Below are 20855 nucleotides of genomic sequence, written 5' to 3'. Positions count from 1 at the left end.
GCCACTGCACTCCAGCCTGGGCAACAGAGCGAGACTCCGTCTCAAAAAAAAAAAAAAAAGAAAAGAAAACAAAGATACATAACCATTTTTGCATTCAGCTTGTGAATATTTTTACATAAGTTATCTCTTCTGGATAAGTAATTTCAGACCATCTTCTCAGCTGTGAATACTTTTTGGCACAGTTTTCAGCATTGTTATGATCCTATGTGCTTTTTACTAGAATGGGAACTTGAGGTTATCAGAAGATCTTGAATTCTCCTTTCCCCCAAAATCTGTTCTTCCCCAGACAGATATGTTTGAAAAGTTTGAAAACTGTGTAGCACTGCATAAATAGAACTGGTTGTTTAATGAAGTGAAACAGCTTTCAGTACCAGAGAGATTTTGAATATGGTTGGCCTTAGAGGACCAGAGTTCTGTCTGCTATTCATTGTCTGTGATCTTGGGCAAGTCATTAACTTATAAGCCTTTATTTCCTTATCTGTTAATATCTCATGGATGCCATGGGACACTTAGTAAAAGGTTTAAGGTAGATATGGATTCAAAATAGCCTTGTTTTTCCTCCCTTGTCACTTCATTCCAGAGAAGCCACGTAGATATAGAGATATGGTAGCAATGAGAGCAGGTAAGCTCTAAAGAAATTAATGTTACCCACGTAAGACTCAACTCTAAATTGCTGGATAAGAATGGATTATCTATTTACTAGGAGGCTTCTTAGAGGAAGCAGTTCCAAGTGTACTTAAGTTGATTTCTTTTCCACAGTGAACGAATTAGAATTCTTGCATATGAATCTGCACTTCTCTGGACAGCATATAATTGGTTCTTGTTTTTTAATCCATTCTGATCATCTGTCTTTTAATTGGTGTCAACTTTTTGTTGTTAACCAATTTGTTGTGATTTTACATTATTAACAGAGGATAGAGTGTCCTGAGTCACAAACCTCTTGCTAATAGATTTACAAAAGACATTAAAGCCTCCTGGTCAAATTGATCCTGACCACATTCATTTATCTATGTAGTATGGTTTTAGTATGATCCTTGCTTGGAAGAAAATGTAGCATAAAGGATTTGAATACTTTGTTTCTCTGACTTATTTCCAGGTGTGTGTCTGGTGGTTCTAAGTAGTGGTAATTTGAACCAGTTGTACATCATCCAGTCTAAAAAATGTTAACAAAACAGTTTCTCATGATGTAAGGTGATTTTAAGTGAGCACTAATATTTGCAGCACAATGGCTTAAGTCACATTTGGCAATTTTTTGGCCCTCTTAGACCTTGAGTTTTGTTAACCAGGGATCATAAGTTGGGAAAACATGCACACACATTAGAGACATTTATTTAAGAGATATAGGTAGAAAGGAACTTGAGAACAACCCTTTGGACATCTTCTCTTTCCTAACATATCTGAAGTGTATTTCATGTCACAGAAGGTGTTAACACCAGACCTAGATTAAATAATTTCTCGTGCATCCTTCCCACTCTTCATTTCTTTCATTGATTTACTCATGAAGTTTTCTAACATTCTTTTCCTAACCATTTTTTCTTCCCACGCAGGAAACCTATGAGAATATCCCAGGCCAGTCAAAGATCACTTTCCTCTTACAAGCCATCAGAAATACGACAGCTGCTGAAGAGGTACTACCTTAATATTTGTGACTATTACATTCTTAGAAAATAAGATGATGATCGTAGTGGAAATGAGAATTGTGATTTACCACATAGACTTTACTAGAACTTTGTACTTACTATTTACTAAAAGCTACTTAGGAATTATAATGTAATTTTTTAAGTACTTTGTATTAATGATAATTGCCTTTTTTCCATATAAGATAATGTGTCTAGGGTAGATGAAGGTTAATGGTTTTATAAATTGCATAAGAATTATTAAATTAAAGTGATTTGATTTGATTGATTGATTGATTTTGAGATGGAGTTTCACTCTGTTGCCCAGGCTTGAGTGCACTGGCACCATCTCGGCTCACTGCAACCTCTGCCTCCTGGGTTCAAGCAATTCTCCTGCCTCAGCCTCCCGAGTAGTAACTGGGATTACAAGCCTGCACCACCACGCCTGGTTAATTTTTGTGTTTTTAGTAGAGACGGGGTTTCACCATGTTGGCCAGGCTGGTCTCGAACTCCTCACCTCAAGTGATCCACCCCCGTCAGCCTCCCAAAGTGCTGGGATTACAGACATGAGCCGCCATTCCCAGCCTAATTGAAGTGCTTTTTGCAGCTAAAAATCTTTCCTTGAAATAATTTATTCTGAAGAAGTAAATTAGTTCAGTGTTTTGATGTGTTATCAATGTTTTGAAAAAACATTTTTTTCCAATCTTTAAAAATTTATGCTTATAACCATCTCTAGATGAAGTGTATGTACTAAAGATATACTTAGGAATGGAGACATTTTCTAGAATATTTTATTAGAATCATGGTTTTTAGCTAATTACCTACTTCCTATACCAAATTCAAATTTGTTTTCATTTTAAGAATTATTTTTCCCTATGGTAAAAACAAGGCTGTTTTCTGGGATTTTATAGTTTCACACTTCTGATTGAGGCATTTCGTAGCTAATTTTCTTCCCCCCACCCCCAATTATAAGTTAATATCCTCATAAATATTGAATGCCATTGAATATGTTTACTTTGGAAAAGGTATAAAAATACCCAAGTCTAGAAAACTATTCTACCTACAAAACATTACATTTAGAGTTCATAGTGTAGGAATTTTTTGTTAGCAGTCAAACTATATGTAAAATGCTTATCCTTGATGGAAATAAGTCACGCCAAACTTTTACATTATGTTTCACCTGACTTCTTCCAGTCAATCAATTTTCTCTAAGCAGATGAATAGTCAATCAGTTTAGACTAGCAACTTCATGTTCTCCCAACCACTTTAAAATCCATATGAAAGTATCCCAGGTTTTTTTCCCTAGATGACAAGAGGTGCTTTTTTGCTTTTGTAGCATGTTTTTTTCTGTAACTCAAAATGGATGTCAAATGTGAATAACCCTATATAGGGTGACTTCTATCACTAAAAACAGATGACTGTTTTAATTCTTGAAGATTAGTGCAAGTTAGCTAGTAAACAGAATTTAAAGCCAAGAATAATAATGAAAATTATTGAATTTTAATTTTAAAAACTTGTATTAAGCCTTATTTAAATCTTAACTTGATTTAAGAATTAGATGATTATTGTGAATTAGTGACAGCATCTTGATTATATCTTTAGTTTTTGGTATATGTGTGGGAAGAATTGCATGTGAGTTTTAACCACTTTTATAAGAATTGTAACCACTTTGAATTATTTCTAGAACATGTTAAATATTTGTAAAGGTTTCTACCTACCATAAATGTTTCAATAAAAAGATTTTTCAGTGAAAAGTAGTGGAGGAAAAAAATTATCAATTTTATTTGTATAGCTTAACATTTTTGGTTGGTCAAATTCCCAAAGTAATTATAGTGATAATGAGTAACGTCAACTTGGAGAAATCAAGAGCAGGAAAGATTAGGTGCAGTATTCCCAATAGTTTATTGGTTTGATTTGATAAAATTTGAGTATGGCATTTGTCTTAGCTTTTCTTTTGATAATCTCAAGAAATGTTATACAGAAAATGCCAAACTTAATTACACAGGTTTGAAAATGAAAATCCAAGAATACACATGTTGAGATGGATTAGCACTTTTTAGGTATTGGGAACTTGTAATGTTTGTTTGCATGAAAGAAGCATTTTATCTAAGATGTTAATCAAAGGGCAGTTATGTAACAAGTTAAGTCAGGCTGGGAGCCTAAGGTTGGATGGGAAAGGCACTTGATATTCTAGAATGAGACCAGACAGAGAGGTAGGAAAAGAGCATTCATTATAGGGTTTACAATTTAAGTTTTGTTTTTCTCCCAAATAATGTGTTAAAAATAGGGATTAAAGACAGGTTTATCATTGCTTAGATATGTGTTCCTAATTGAATTGTAATGTGATTAGGAGTTCTCCTCACCTTGAGTACAAATGGCTTATTTTGTGGCACTAAGAAAATAAGTCTATGTAATAGATAATGTAATTAGAAATAGTTATATTTACTTCTTTAGAAAATTAGCAAGGCGCTTTTGAAATATAAAAATACAACAGTGAAATACATCAATGGCAGAGTGAATCTAGTTATTAACAATGTTATCTATTTATAGGCTAGACAAATGGCCGCCGTTCTCCTAAGACGTCTCTTGTCCTCTGCATTTGATGAAGTCTATCCAACACTTCCCTCTGATGTTCAGACTGCCATCAAGAGTGAGCTACTCATGATTATTCAGATGGAAACACAATCTAGTATGAGGAAAAAAGTTTGTGATATTGCGGCAGAACTGGCCAGGAATTTAATAGGTGTGTATGCAGGTGCACTCATGTTACCAAAAACATAGGTATATCCTTCCTTTTTTTTTTTTTTTAGTGGAATCTTAGAGTAAGACTCATAAGTACCTGAGTAGCATTTATTCTGTTTAAAATGAGTGTGCTTGTGGATTTTGCATTTAGAGCCAGAAATTACAGACAGATGTTTGTGAAATCCAGTCATAGGACTTACCTATTGGTATTCAAAGTACCCATGTGAGGCTAGGCACAGTGGCTCATGTCTGTAATCTCAGCACTTTAGGAGGCCAGGGTGGGCACATCGCTTGGGTCCAGCAGTTCAAGACGAGCCTGGGCAACATGGCAAAACCCCATCTCTACAAAAAATTAGTGGGCGTGATGGTATGCACCTGTAGTCCCAGTTACTTGGGAGGCTGAGATGGGAGAGCACCCCAGAAGCTGGAGACTGCAGTGAGCCGTGATCATGCCACTGCACTCCAGCCTGGGCAACAAAGCAAGATTCTGTCTCAAAAAAAAAAAAAACAAAAAATCCATGTGGAAAAGTAGTTTTGTAATTTGCTTGAAAATGGGCAGTTATATTTCCTCCTAAATCTATAATGTTTTAGAAGCACGGGCTAATTAATGGTATAACCTACTTTGTACATTAAACTTGCCAGTTGAACTAAAAATCAGTGACTCCAGTGCTTTTGCTGTTGTATATGTATGCTGATAAATATATACATATACTGTTATGCAGCCATATACTATGTCTTTTTTTTGTTTTGTTTTTGTTTTTTTTTTTTAAGAGACAGAGTTTCACTCTTACTGCCCAGGCTGGAGTGCAATGGTGCGATCTTAGCTCACCACAACCTCTGCCTCCCAGGTTCAAGTGATTTTCCTGCCTCAGCCTCCTGAGTAGCTGGAATTAACTGGTGGCATGCGCCACCACACCCGGCTAATATTTTTTTGTATTTTTAGGGTTTCTCCATGTTGGTCAGGCTGGTCTGGAACTCCCGACTTTAGGTGATCTGTCCATCTCAGCCTCCCAAAGTGATAGGATTATAGGCGTGAGCCACTGTGCCCAGCCTACTGTGTACATTTTTATTGCCCAAAAAATATTTTTTTAAGTGAGGTAAAAGGCAAACATCATAAAATGCATTTTACTAAAGGTGAAAATCCTTTTTGGCCAACTGAAAATAATAATAATGTAATTGAACATGCTACTTTTTTATCTTGCTGCAAAAAGCTTTATTTCCATTTGGTCTAGGGCTTGGGAGAGGTCTCCAGCGTGGTGGCTGGAGGGAGAGGCTCAGACAGAAGCCCTGATAGTTTGAGGGGGACCCTCAGAGGTTCCTGGGCTTTTAGTGTTGTTTGATGATGAGCCTTTCGAAGAGACTTGCCCAGCTCAGCCTAGGAGCCAGCTAGCCTGTGGAGGTTGGTCACATGGTCACCCATCTTAATGAGTTTCACTTCCTCATCTAGGAAGTGGCTCTCCAAGAAGTCACAGAGATGGGAATCTGTGCAGGCAGAACCCAGGGCATGAAGATCCAAAAGGGCCTGGTTCCTGGTTCAAGTTCTTCTCCAGGGCCATGACAGCTTCCATGGTGTCTCGGGTTTTGTCCCACTCATCTTTGTACTTCCTGCTCGTAGAAGAGAGTGTGGCCACCACTTTCTTTTTTTTTTTTGGACAGGCATTTATAAGTGTGATTGTAAGTGCAGCTTGTTTAGATGGCATTTTTAATAGTTGAAGATCAAGGTTAAATGGAACATTATTATTGATTGAGCTTAGTACATTATGACATTAATTTTAAAATCTCATCAACCAGTAATGCAGTAAGTTCTTGTTCAATTCAGCCAGCAGATTATATGCTTTCTTATATCAACCATTTCTTAGAAACTAATGGGGAATGTGTCAATTCTTTATATTTTAGATGAGTTCAAATTAATTTTTTTAGAGTTTTGCTCTGTTGCCCCGGCTTGAGTGCAGTGGTGTGATCACGGCTTACTGCAACCTCCACCTCCCGAGTTCAAGTGATTCTCCTGCCTCAGCCTCCCATACGCCCAGCAATTTTTGTATTTTTTTAGTAGAGATGGTGCCAACTGGCTTTCACCCTGTTGGTCAGTCTAGTCTTGAATGCCTAACCTCAAATGGTCTGCCCTCCTTGGCCTCCCTAAGTGCTGAGATTATAGGCATGAGCCATAGCACCTGGCCCTAATTTTGAATATTTTTAAATTGTTCAGAAAACTCGACTTTCCAGTTTTAAGTATGTAGATATGAATTTTTATAGGTGACATCATTTCTTATTCAGAAACACTTAACAATGCAAACCTTTCCAAAGTGTTCAAAGTGCTCTCATAGATTTTTTTTTAAGCTACTATTTTATTTCCCCTCAAAGTATCATCTTTAGGTTGAAGAGACATTTAATGTCAGCTTAGCAGCACACTTGTCATTTCACAAGAGTTCAAATATGGGGGGAAGTTTAAAAAGAAAACATCTGTAATTCATCTGTGAGTTGTGTAACTCTTAAGGTCTTTGCAACAGTCTAACCATAGTCTCATAAATGGCACAGTAGATTTTTGTGGTCACTCATTTTTATTATAAAGTATTATTTAAAATCTCCTAATCTTGTTAAATAATAAACATATTAATAACATCCTCTGGCACTATTTGCACCAAACTGCAAAGTGTGAGCACCCTGTGTGAGTCCTGAGATTCTAACCCTGATTTCTTCTCAAGTTCCAAAGTAATCGTTACTTTGATTTCAAGACCTTGCCACCAAATACTAGCTTTGCCTACTTTTTCAACTCTTTAATGACAATGGTATATATAAAGGAGTCAAGCAATCAAATATTTGTACAGTTAAAAGTGCTGCCTTCTCTTCAAATTCCACTCCTTAGAAATAACCTCTGCGGGCCAGGCGCGGTGGCTCATGCCTGTAATCCTAGTACTTTGGGAGGCAGAGGCAGTTGGATCACCCGAGGTCAGGAGTTTGAGACCAACCTGGCCAACATGGCAAAACCTCGTCTCTACTGAAAATACAAAAATTAGCCAGGCATGGTGTCAGGTGCCTGTAATCCCAGCTACTCAGGAGGCTGAGGTAGGAGAATCGCTTGAACCCTGGAGGTGGAGGTTGCAGTGAGCCAAGATCACGCCATTGCACTGCAGCCTGGGTAAAAGAGCGAAACTCCATCTCAAAAGAAAGAACCTCTGCTGATACCTGATTAACCCAAATACAGAGTTGTTTGGTTTGTTGGTTTGTTGGTTTTTTTTTTTTTAACACGATTATGATGCCATTTTTATGGCTAAAGGACAGAATGTTATGGAGTTTTTAAAACTGGCAAAAGTGACATTTTTCGCTGCGCCATGTTTTGAATGAGGCTTATGAAAGGATTTACTCCTAGAATATTGAAGTTCTGACTTACACACTTCATGTCTGGATTTCTTTACTTTTAGATGAAGATGGCAATAACCAGTGGCCCGAAGGTTTGAAGTTCCTTTTTGATTCGGTCAGCTCTCAAAATGTGGGACTGCGGGAAGCTGCCCTTCACATTTTCTGGTATATACATTCATCTAGTTTTTTGAGACATTTGATTTCATGAATGCCCTAAACACCTTTTAATTCATTATTTTAGCCTAATTTAACTTTATACTTAAAATGAAAATAATGCCTTTACATAAGCTTTGTTTGTATTTGTATTGGAAGCAAAAATTTTTTTAAAGGGCCTTTTATTTCACGTTGTGATCTTTTTTGTACACAAAGGTTCTCTACAGCTTGCTTGCTTTCTCTTTGTCTTTTATGATTCTGAAAGTTTTATTGAACAGTTTCCTCTCGTTTATTTGGAGATTAACACAATACTGAATGTAGCTTTTCAAAAACCACATTAATAATGGTGTCTTGAAGAGGAGAAGGAGAATGCAGGTGAATCCCCATTATGTTTTCTGGATCTTCTGTGGCCAAATTTTATAATATTTTAACAAACATGTATATTTATAATCAAATAGTCTAAGTTTAGAATTAAGTGATTATTCTTTGCCCCACTGTGTTATATTTTTCTACTACACCTAAAATGTGATCAAGATCATACACATTTTAGGCATTATATCATTTTCTACTTTAGTTGTCTTATGTATCTTTGTTAATATCAGTAATTCAGATTAGAGAATGCAGATGGTCAGAGAGCATAGTTACTGTAGTTTTCATCTGAAAACCTGTGGTTGCTCTTGTCCCATCCTGCACTCCAGGTCAGCTTTCGACTGAGACAGAGTAATAAGGATAAAAGCATGTAGCTGGGAATGGGCTGTTGAGTAGCCTCTACTCCCAGCCCAGACTTCTCCAGTATGTTTTCATTCCCTTAACCCAAAAACAGGATTGCTTAGAAAATGGGTAGATGATGTTCAAGCTATGGATTAATGCGTACTGAGTCAGGTAAACAAACAGTTCATTAGAGATTCTAGCTCATACTTTACCAAGGTATTAATATAATGTAGCTTTTAAAGAATGTTTGGATTATCTTTTAGGAACTTCCCTGGAATTTTTGGGAACCAGCAGCAGCACTATTTAGACGTCATCAAACGGATGTTAGTTCAGTGTATGCAAGATCAGGAACACCCGTCGGTAAATAATTTCAATCTTATTAATATTGCCATCTATTTTAATCTAATTTGTGAAAGAAATTAGTGTATTAGGAGGTTTTTACTTTTATACTTTAAAATGTAAACACCAGTTTTACTGATAAAGAATAATTTGATCTTGAGTAAGAAAGCTTGAATTTGCGTTTATCAAAAATTTCTCATACTTGACATTTTTTCCTCTTCATTTTAGATTAGAACTTTATCTGCTAGAGCTACAGCTGCATTTATACTTGCAAATGAGCATAATGTTGCTCTGTTCAAACATTTTGCAGACTTGCTACCAGGATTTCTACAGGTATGAAAACAGTATAGAATACATCGTAATTATACCTTACTTGGTTCTTTACTGCATTCAATCATTTATGCAATGAATTCATATTGCTTATTATGAATTTATATATGAATATTTATAAGCAATAAATTCATATTGCTTATTATGTTCTGGCACTGGGGATACAAGAGTGAACAAAACATGCAGATCTCAGTCTCCATTGAGCTTATGGTTACTGCCTTTGAAAGACATTTTTAGTCTCTTAAATATTTATACTTATAAAATTTTCCTGTAATGTAAATGGTGTAAGCAGTTATATGCTTATTATTGAATATATGATCATGTAGATTATTTCCGTTAAATCAGTCAAATAACCTGTGAGATTTAAGGTCCATTTTACATAAGGAGAAACTACTCTTAACTACAAGGTGTGTAAGTTTGTATTATAATGTAAGTTTATGGTTAATTCACATTATCATTAAGGAAGTTAATGTTTTAAGGATACTTTCTGCTTTAATCAGAAAGCAAAATAAGATTAAACAAGATAGAGTATATATTCAGGGCAACTTGAGTCTATGCTCCTGGGGAAAAAAAATTTATATTAATTAAAATAAAATTTAAAAGATTGTACAAGTTAGTGGTTCCCAATCTTCAGACTCCAAACTCCTTTTTTATGACAATTTTTAGTAATTTTTCAAATACTCTTCTAAAGATGAAATGCATAAGTAATGTAACATATATGTGCACAATTTTTTAGAATATATATATGGCCTTAACTAAATATAAAGAACTACAAAGAAAACATATAATAAAATGGCTTGCTTTTCCTTATGTGAATGGTCAGACAAGACTACACTAAAAGACATAATAGACTAGGTAGTTTCCAAGTGATCTATACAAATGTAATAGCTAAAACTGGACTGATAACAAAGATATTGGTAAGTCAAACACCACAGTTCCCATTAGAATTGGTGATAAGATTTCCTAAAATAGTAAGGCTCTGAACAAAGCAATGTAGAGAGTGAGTCTCTCTTATTCAGAATACTTGGGAATAGAAGTGTTTCGGATCTCAAAATTTTTTCAAATTTTGAAACACTGTGTTTGTGTTATACTTACCAGTTGAGCATCTCAAGTCAGAAATCCGAAATACTCAAATGCGCATTTCCTTTGAGTGACGTGTCTGTGTTCAAAAAGTTGAGGATTTCAGAGCATTTTGGATTTGGGATGTTCCACCTGTATGTATCCATTCTTGATTGATACACTAGTTACATTGCGGGGGGATAACAGTTGTTGAAACCAGACAAAACATAATTTGTGAGTTAGGCTCTAGGTTCAGATCACTATAAAGAGTTTTTCCTTTTTATAAATGTCTGGGGTTTGTACAAATGTGAAATGCATAATGAGAAGATCATGTAAGTCCCTTGTGCTTGTGTCTCAGGTCAGGACATTTAGTATCCATGGCCTTTGCCCATCCTCAACCGTGTGACCATCAGGAAATATCTCCTGGGTGGAAAACCATTCCCCTTGAGAACCACTGAGTTAGAGAGGATTTAGAGGAGCTAAAATTGAAGGTTTCCACATGATAAAAGTTTATTTAAAGGATTTAGTGAAACTTCTCTCCCCATGCTATCACAATTAAAAGATAGTTTTGTGACAGAACATTAACTATAACATATTATTGCTTTAGTAGTTTATTATCTGAAATCTCTAGTTACTTTTGAAATCTAATCCCAGTTTTCTTCCTCTGGATTTAGAGTAAGTTAAAATGTTTACCACAACTTTTAAGAGTTGTTATTCTGAAATTGATAATGATAAACACAAAATGCATACTTTAATACCACAGTGACCAGACTTAACATCCAAGATAAATAAAATGGGTAATATTGGACACTTTATAGGTTCTAGTACTTACTGTGCGTATGAAAACAACTAGGACATGGATATGAGAAAGGACAGAAGAGCCGAGTGTCATGGCCATACATGTGGTCCTGACTACTCAGGAGTCTGAGGCACAAGAGTTGGAGGGTACTGTGAGCTGTGGTCGTGCCACCATACTCCAGCCTGGGCGACAGAGCGAGACTTTATTGCTGAAAAAATAAAAGGACAAAGGAAAGGGACTCCTGGTTATAAAAAAGTAATTCCTTGGCAGCCTTAAGTATTGTAATGGTTATTATAGTTTCACTGATTCTCATTTTGACTTAAATGTAAGTCTGTTTTGTATGTTTCTAGTTAACATCCATTGAAAGGAAGGTATATATGTGCCTGCAGGTAGAACATTTGCATAATATAGATTGCTAAATTACTTAGTGAAAAATAGTTTAGTAATATTTCTCTATTGTCAGCATCTTAGGAATGTTTTGGCTAAGGAGGCATCGTAAAGTGAATCTTCAACACAGACTTTCTATTTCATCTTTTCTAGGCTGTAAATGACTCATGCTACCAGAATGATGATTCTGTCCTAAAATCCCTTGTTGAGATTGCAGATACTGTTCCAAAGTATTTGCGTCCTCACTTGGAAGCAACTCTACAGCTAAGTCTAAAGGTAAATTAAGTACGTTAGTAAACGTTCTGTTTGTTATTTGCAGGGACTAATCTAAACTATTAAATGTATACAAATATGTCTTCTTTGTAGTTGTGTGGAGACACTAGCCTCAACAATATGCAACGCCAGCTTGCCCTTGAAGTGATTGTCACCCTCTCTGAGACTGCAGCTGCTATGTTAAGAAAACATACCAATATTGTTGCACAGACTAGTAAGTCAACAGTCTTCAGATAGTTTATGTGTAATGTGGCCAAATTTTTGGATAAATTTGCTGAGGGTTGTATAATTTCTCAGATTGTTGAGAATATAATGAATATCCTTTTAGAATCAGATGAATTTGGAGGCCGGGCGCAGTGGCTCAAGCCTGTAATCCCAGCACTTTGGGAGGCCGAGACGGGTGGATCACGAGGTCAGGAGATCGAGACCATCCTGGCTAACACGGTGAAACCCCGTCTCTACTAAGAAATACAAAAAACTAGCCGGGCGAGGTGGCGGGCGCCTGTAGTCCCAGCTACTCGGGAGGCTGAGGCCGGAGAATGGCATGAACCCGGGAGGCGAAGCTTGCAGTGATCTGAGATCCGGCCACTGCACTCCAGCCTGGGCTACAGAGCAAGACACCGTCTCAAAAAAAAAAAAAAAAAAAAAAGAATCAGATGAATTTGGGAAAATGCATCTCCATACATGCAAGCGTGGACCCCCACATTGTGATTATGCCTTTAAGACTTTGCAGGCACCCTGAAATCTGGTGTTAAAAATAACATTTCTGGAGTGAACCGTGACAGACTCTATCATTTATATGTTAAATATTGGGCACAGTTAATACAGTCAAAAACAATTCAGCAGGGATATATATAGATATACAGTAGTGAACTGCAAACCAAAATAATGTGTGTTACCAGTGAAGATAGGATTAAAACAAGGTCTAACACTCTAGTCGTGGCTCTGTTCACTATATTACATTGCTTTTGTTTTATAGACCCTCATTGCAGCAGAAACTTAAATGGCTATTGTGCTATGGAAATACTACTTTAAAGTTTCATTGTGCTGGGATAAGGACTTGAGAACTAACCTGATCATTTTCTGGCCTAGCCATTTCTTAATGAGCTAATGAGTACTTGAACACTTAATTTAGAGGGTAAATACATCACCAGATTTATTTCGTAGTGGTACCTACCTTTTGTCTTACACTGAGGTAGTGGTTGGAATTTTAGAAACATTGCCATTAAAGTCAGGAACAAGAAAAATATCTCCTTTATCACTGTTCGTGTTGTACTGACTGCCCCAGCTGATGCATTAAGAGATAAAAATAAGTTATAAGAATTAGAAACAATGGCCGGGTGCGGTGACTCATGCCTGTAATCCCAGGACTTCGGGAGGCTGAGGCAGGCAGATCACCTGAGGTCAGGAGTTCGAGACCAGCCTGGCTAACATGCTAAAACCCCGTTTCTACTAAAAACACAAAAAATTAGCTAGGTGTGATGGTGCACGCCTGTAATCCCAGCTACTCAGGAGTCTGAGGCAGCAGAATTGCTTGAATCCAGGAGGCGGAGATTGCAGTGATCCCAGATTGCACCATTGCACTTCAGCTTGGGCAACAAGAGCGAAACTTGTCTCAAAAAAAAAGAATTAGAAACAAAAATATTGCTTATTTGTAGGCTATGAGGTTATCATCTACAAAAAATTTTAAAAACTAAACAGATAAACTGCTAATCAAAGGGTTAAGCAAGATCCTTAGATATGAGAGCATTTTATTGTAAGTGTTCCATTATACGTAGTAATCACTTAGAAAATTTTATAGGCATGAGTTGTAGTAACTGGGAATAAATCAAAAGGTATATAAGACTTATATGGAGAATGTTGAATAACATATTGAAAGACTAATAGAAGAACGAAGTGTCAGTTCTCAAATTAATCTAGGGTTATGATAGAACGATCCTGAAATTCTTCTGAAAGAACATAGGGCCTGGAGTAGCCAAGACAATTTTGACAAATAAAGTGGAGATCTTGCCCCATCAACTCTGTGAATTTAGAATGCATTGATGATGCGGGTGTTGACAATGGATTAGATGGAACAAAGGATAGAGTGTAGGAGAGGATCCACTCACCTGGGAACAAAGCCATTTTTAAAAAGATAATTGATCAAAAGTTCTTAGGACCCCACATACTGGCTCAGGCCTGTAATCCCAGCACTTTGGAAAGCCAAGGTGGGCAAATCGCGTGTCCTCCTGAGTTTGAGACCAGCCTGGGCAACGTGACAAAACCCTGTCTCTGCCAAAAATACAAAAATTAGTCGGGCCTGGTGGCACATGCCTGTGATTCCAGCTACTCAGGAGACTGAGATGGAGGATTGCTGGAGCCCAAGAGGTCAAAGCTGCGGTGAGCCAGGATCACACCATTGCACTCCAGCCTGGGTGACAGAGCAAGACCCTGTCTCAAAAAAAAAAAAAAGATGCTGGAATAACTGGTTCATTTTTTTTTTTTTTTTTTTTTTTTATTTTTTAAAAAAAAAAAAAATTTTTTTTTTTTTTTTTTTTTTTTTTTTTTTTTTTTTTTTTAATAGGTTTATGGGGAACAGGTGGTGTTTGGTTTAGTGGTGATTTTTGTGATTTTGGTGCATCCATGACAGGAGCAGTGTATGCTGTACCCAGTGTTTAGTCTTTTATCCCTCACTCCCCTCCCCACCTTTCCCCTGAGTCCCCAAAGTCCATTGTATCATTATTATGCCTTTGCATCCTCATAGCTCAGCTCCCACTTAAGAGTTGAGAATATAACTGGTTATTTCTATGGAGAAAAAATTTCAACTCTAGACAGCTTATTAAAAAAATAATTTGGGTTCTACTGAAGACCTGAATATCACCTTGCACACTAGAACTAGTTAAAAAAATTAAATTAAGAACTAAATATTACAGATACATTTTATAAGTAATGCTTAATAGTAGATTAAGACTGCATTTTAAGACTGAAGCATTTTAAGACTGAATCACAAACCATTGATGTAAACATTGCCAAATTTGTAAATGTTAAAACAGTTTTTTGACCAATCAGATATACCATGAACGAACTGAAAAGCCACAGACTGGAAGAAAATAATTACAGTGCACACAATCAACAGTTTTGTTATCTAGAGAACACACAAAGGCTGAGAAGAGGAAATTCATTGCTTTTTTTGTTTAAGACGGGGTCTCGCTCTGTCACCCAGGCTAGAGTGCAGTGACGTGATCTCAGCTCACTGCAGCCTCCCAGGTAGCTGGGACTACAGGCACATGCCACCACACCTGGCTAATTTTTGTTTTTTGGTAGAGATAGGGTTTTACCATGTTGCCCAGGCTGATCTTGAACTCCTGGGCTCAAGGGATCCTCCCACCTCAGCCTCCCAAAGTTCTGGGATAACAGGTGTGCACCAGCAGGCCCAGCCAGGAAATTCATAAAAGAGGGATCTGAGATATCTAATGAACCCTGCTAAGTCTCAATAAAAACCAGTGTAATTGTGGAATACAAGTTGCCCAAAAGTTTGACAATATCAATTGTTGATGAAAGATGTAGAACCAAGAGGACGCTTATTCCAGCCACAGGGCACTTCACACATTTTTGTGAAATAATACAGACCTCCACTGAAACCTCACATAGTTTCTGCAACAGCTGTGCAGAGCACAGCTTGTTTGGTAATTATTATTAATTTTTTTTTTTTTTTTTTTGAGATGGAGTCTCACTCTGTCGCCCAGGCTGAAGTGCAGTGGCTCATGTGATCTTGGCTCACAGCAAGCTCCACCTCCCAGGTTCATGCCATTCTCCTGCCTCAGCCTCCCGAGTAGCTGGGATTACAGGCGTCCGCCACCACGCCCAGCTAATTTTTTTGTATTTGGGGTTTCACTATGTTAGCCAGGATGGTCTCGATCTCCTGACCTTGTGATCTGCCCGCCTTGGCCTCCCAAAGTGCTGGGATTATAGGCATAAGCCACTGCGCCTGGCCTTGCTTGGTAATTTTTTAGTACTATTTGAAGGTAGTAATAACGATTTCATGCCTAGACTCATGCTTGTCAGAGAGAAGATGTAATAATCTCATCAAAGCAAATTTTATAGGAGGAAGAAATTGGAAACAACTAAAATGTTTATCAGCCAGACAGTGGGTAGTATGTTTATATAATGGAATGCTATTAATTAAATTGAAATGCGTATGTGTTGAGAAAAAAGCAAATTGCCAAGGTGCATATATTATGAAACCATTTATTATATAAAAAATCGAATCTTGAAATAGTACTGTAATTTTGTATAGAGATATAGATCTGTAGTTCAAGTGTGATAAAAACAATTGAGGAATGTGAAACATCTGTTTTGTGATGTTGCTTCTTAACTCTGGTGGCCGGGGGAGAATGTAATTGGATTTGGGAATTTCATAGGAGGGTTTGACTTATGAATGTTACTTTTTAAAGAAAAGATAAAAGCAAATGTGACAAAAGGTTAAAATTTAACAAACCAGGTTTTGGGGGCACAGGCAAATAATTGTTCTGTCTTACTCTCTTAGAGGCAAAGTGAAATATTAAAATTCTTGTTTATAAATAGTGGTATGGGTAAAATAAAGTCACAGTCTTCAGATGTGAAATAATTGTTTACTTTAGTTCCTCAGATGTTAGCAATGATGGTTGATTTGGAAGAAGATGAGGACTGGGCAAATGCAGATGAACTAGAAGATGATGATTTTGACAGGTAATCAAACATAGTGTCCAGGGTGGCAGTGAGAGCCGTAGGGGTCCAAGGCCCATCTCTTCACCATTGCACCCTGTAACCTGAAGGTAAACTTTTAAGCCTGGAATATGGGGCACTTTGCCTTGCTGTTGTATGTATTGCTGTGTCACATTTTAATAGATAGTATTTTCTTTAGTTTTCATATATAACATATTAATAAAATTTATGTTCCTTGAAAGTTCATAAAAATACTTTAATAGTTAATACATAAAGTTGTATTTTGTAATCAGGAATGGAAAGATACCTACAACAACAAACAAGGAAGTTTTTTTAAAAAAGTATGACATGAAAACAGCAAATAAAGTAGCTGTGTTTTTAACTGTCTTACTCTAAATTATTTCCAAGGTTTTTTTTGTTGTTTTTTTTTTTTTAGTTTGAGTATCTTTTAAAACATGTATAAAGAAGCTTTTTTGTGATAAATGCTTTTATAGGCAAAGACTTCCCTTAGAATAATTGTTTCAACAAAATTCCCTGCGATACACATCATATTTTCCTAGTAAAAAGTAGTTTAACTTCAGGATAGACAGGATCCAGTGGTGAAAAGATTAAAAGTCACACCAGGTGACAGTAACACTGGAATTACTATTGTACTTATTTATTTCAGCTAAGGAAGTCCCATGAATACACGAAAAGTCAACCAAAATCTGTACTCACTGTGCAGTAGTAGTGAATGTATATTGAAACATCACCTCAGAGTTCTGTTACTTTAATCAACTTTATTAGTAGTCCCAGAGGTATATTACAGATGCAGAAAGGGAGATTGAAGATTGAGTGATTTGTCTGAGGTTATGTAGCCAGTTAATGTACTGGGGTTAATTACTATTTCTTTCATTCTTCCCAGTGCATTATCCTACCACTTTTTCTTTAAAAAAGCTGAAATTGGCCGGGCGTGGTGGCTCGCACCTGTAATCCCAGCACTCTGGTAGGCAGAGGCGGGCAGATCACATGAGGTCAGGAGTTCGAGACCAGCCTGACCAACATGTTGAAACCCCATCTCTACTAAAAATACAAAAATTAGCCGCGCCTGGTGGCAAACACCTGTAATCCCAGCTACTCGGGAGGCTGAGCTAGGAGAATCTCTTGAACCTGGGAGGCGGAGGTTGCAGTGAGCTGAGATCACGTCATTGCACCCCAGCCTGGGCCACAGAGCGAGACTCTGTCACAAAAAAAAAAAGAGCTGAAATTATTCGCCCGAAGACTTGGAGTCAGTATAAACTACTAGGTTAATAAAAGAAAAAATTAAAGACATTTGTCTTTAGAATGTATGGTGCATTTTTGATACTTAATCCCATTATTAAAAATGACTGATTTCTGGCTTTAATACTGTTTTGAAATATATGAAAGTAATCTTTCACTGGAAACACCTGATAATGGCTGAAGAGAAGACCAGGGCTAGCTTGAATTTCCTTTCTGGTTCAGTTACTGTAATGTGCTGCTACTTGTCCTTTAATTTGCCCTGTAAATGGCACTTAAATTTATACAGTTTAAGAAACTTTGTTTTCTAGACTAGGTGAATAAGATTTTCTAATTTGTGAGTAAACAGGGCATGAATATATTTTCAAGGGGAGATTTTTTAAGTCTAAAAACCTGTTCTGAAGGTAATTTATAGCTTCATTTTTATAGTATTGTCTTTACACAGTAAAGATAATGCATGTGAAATTTGCTACTGATCTTCCAGTTCTAAGCCAGGATAAGTCCAAATGCTTTTATGCCCACATCCCTTCAGCTTTCAGGGAAAACAGTAGAATTGTGTTTACATCACTATGCGTAGTTTCTGGCAGTGCAGTTTGCACCCCTTTAAAGGTGAATAAACTCAGTGGGGAAAATTATACATTCTCTGCACCCTTTTCGGTTTTCCATGTTCTGTTCATTGACAAGTTTGAAGACTGTATTTCTAGGAAATGAAATACACAAGGCTCTTTCAACACTGCTTTTACTGGAGTGTTGAAAGTGTCAGAAGCTGTTTCTGAGAACAGTTTTTAGCCAGTAGGGGGTGAGGATGGTCTTGAAAAATAAGATTCAGGCCAGGCACAGTGGCTCACGCCTGTAATCCCAGCACTTTGGGAGGCTGAGGCGGGTGGATCACGAGGTCGGGAGATCGAGACTGTCCTGGCTAACATGGTGAAACCCCATCTCTGCTAAAACTACAAAAAAATTAGCCAGGCGTGGTGGCGGGCGCCTGTAGTCCCAGCTACTCGGGAGGCTGAGGCAGGAGAATGGCGTGAACCCAGGAGGCAGAGTTTGCAGTGAGCTGAGATCGTGCCACTGCACTTCAGCCTGGGCGACAGAGTGAGACTCTGTCTCAAAAAAGAAAAGAAAAGAAAAATAAGATTCAGACATGACTTTCTAAACTATGGTGGATCATGATAAAAGCAATTACTCTTTTTTTTCTTTACTAAGCTATAGGGTTTTTAAACCCCTAATTTCAGTTCCACATTTAAAGACAGCTTGAATTCTTTCTCAGTCTTAGTTTAATAATAATACGATTAGACGTATGTCTGTAGAGTCTATTTATTTTGTATTTCAGATATATTGAATACATAATTTTGTTTATGTGTTTAGCAATGCAGTTGCAGGCGAGAGTGCTCTAGACCGAATGGCTTGTGGACTTGGTGGAAAGCTCGTTCTGCCGATGATCAAGGAACACATTATGCAAATGCTTCAAAATCGTAAGCTATGTCCTTCAAATGCTGGAATAGTGAAGTTGTGCCCTTTCTAAAGCTTAAATTCTAAGATATGTTTAGACTGTTAAAAATTAATCTTGGCTAGGCATGGTGGCTCACACCTGTAATCCCAGTACTTTGGGAGGCCAAGGCAGGCGGAACACGAGGTCAGGAAATGGTGACCATCCTGGCTAACATGATGAAACCCTGTCTCTACTAAAACAAAAAAATTAGCCAGGCGTGGTGGCGGGCGCCTGTAGTCCCAGCTACTTGTGAGGCTGAGGCAGGAGAATGACGTGAGCCCAGGAGGCAGAGGTTGCCATGAGCCAAGATCATGCCACTGCACTCCAGCCTGGGCGACAGAGCAAGACTCCATCAAAAAAAAAAATTAATCTTGTCTTTTTACCATCCATATTTAACCCAATTCATTGACATGAAATTGTCAATCCCAAAGAAAATGTACAGATTTAATTCCTTGCCAAAAATATTTAGATTTGAATTTGAAAGTGACATTATTTGAACTTTTAAGAAATATTAGAACGTTTGAATCATATGATCTTCTTTCATCCGTTATCTTTTATTTTTAAAAGAAGAAATTCTATCTAATGTTATCAAAAAAGAAACTCTTTCTTTCTTTTTTTGCCGCTGACTGAGGTGATGGTGGAAGCCCACCTGCCTTGGAGGGCAGCTGTTGCTGTTATTGCTGTTGCTGCTGGTGGTGTTGTTGACATGGGATTTCGCTATGTTGCCCAGGCTGGTCTCAAACTCCTGGCCTCAAGCAGTCCTCCTGCCTCAGCCTCCCAGAGTGCTTGGATTATAGGCATGAGCTACCATACCCGGCCATCCTTTTTTATTTCTGTGAATATTTCCCTACTATTTGGTCAGTTACCTTTGTACCTATAATATATATCAATCCCAAAGTTGATTATTGTATATGTTTTATTTTCATTTGTCTTTTTTAATTATAAATTAATGTGTTCTTTTCTTAAATTAAAATGCGGAAGTTTTAAGTTAGAAGTTTGTTGGTTTGTCTGGTTTTTGGTGGAGTCTCACTCTATTGCCCAGGGTGATGTGATCTCAGCTCACTGCAGCCTCCACTTGCTGGGTTCAAGCGATTCTCCTGCCCTTGTCTCCTGAGTAACTAGGACTACAGGCACATGCCACCATGCCCAGCTAATTTTTTTTTTTTTTTTTTTTTTGAGACAGAATCTCATTGTCAACCAGGCTGGAGTGCAGTGGTTCAGTCTTGGCTCACTATAATGTTCACCTCCCAGTTTCAAGCAATTCTCCTGTCTCAGCCTCTCAAGTAGCTGGGATTACAGGCATATACCACCACACCCAGCTAATTTTTGTACTTTTAGTAGAGACGGAGTTTCTCCATGTTGGCCAGGCTGGTCTCAAACTCCTAACCTCAAGTGATCCGCCCACCTCGGCCTCCCAAAATGCTGGGATTACAGGCATGAGCCACTGCACCCAGCCTAATTTTTGTATTTTTAGTAGAGATGGGGTTTCAGTATGTTGGCCAGGCTGATCTTGGACTCCTGACCTTAAGTGATCTGCCTGTCTTGGCCTCCGAAAGTACTGGGATTACAGGCGTGAGCCACTGTGCCTGGCCAACTTGCAAGGTTTTAAATTCATATTCACAGGTAACCATTGTTAACAGCTCTCTGAGTCTTTCCT

The 20855-nt window shown here is 37.5% G+C and overlaps 1 protein-coding gene across 1 annotated transcript in view; it reads left to right on the top strand.

Moving 5' to 3' along the window:
- IPO5 (importin 5) overlaps positions 1 to 20855 on the top strand; it is an 83719-nt gene that overhangs the window by 40551 nt on the left and 22313 nt on the right. Inside the window, exons 3-11 of the mRNA XM_011969152.1 lie at positions 1548 to 1628; positions 4167 to 4359; positions 7778 to 7880; positions 8843 to 8939; positions 9147 to 9251; positions 11647 to 11769; positions 11860 to 11980; positions 16386 to 16473; positions 19075 to 19181. Coding sequence (XP_011824542.1) covers positions 4176 to 4359; positions 7778 to 7880; positions 8843 to 8939; positions 9147 to 9251; positions 11647 to 11769; positions 11860 to 11980; positions 16386 to 16473; positions 19075 to 19181 — 928 coding nt within the window. The 5' untranslated portion in view covers positions 1548 to 1628; positions 4167 to 4175. The remainder of the gene's footprint in view (positions 1 to 1547; positions 1629 to 4166; positions 4360 to 7777; positions 7881 to 8842; positions 8940 to 9146; positions 9252 to 11646; positions 11770 to 11859; positions 11981 to 16385; positions 16474 to 19074; positions 19182 to 20855) is intronic.

The sequence above is a fragment of the Mandrillus leucophaeus genome, unplaced genomic scaffold, assembly GCF_000951045.1.
Source record: "Mandrillus leucophaeus isolate KB7577 unplaced genomic scaffold, Mleu.le_1.0 Scaffold879, whole genome shotgun sequence".
Taxonomy (NCBI): Eukaryota; Metazoa; Chordata; class Mammalia; order Primates; family Cercopithecidae; genus Mandrillus; species Mandrillus leucophaeus.
The sequence above is the reverse complement of the archived record's forward strand: the minus strand, read 5'-3'. Positions and strand labels throughout refer to the sequence as shown.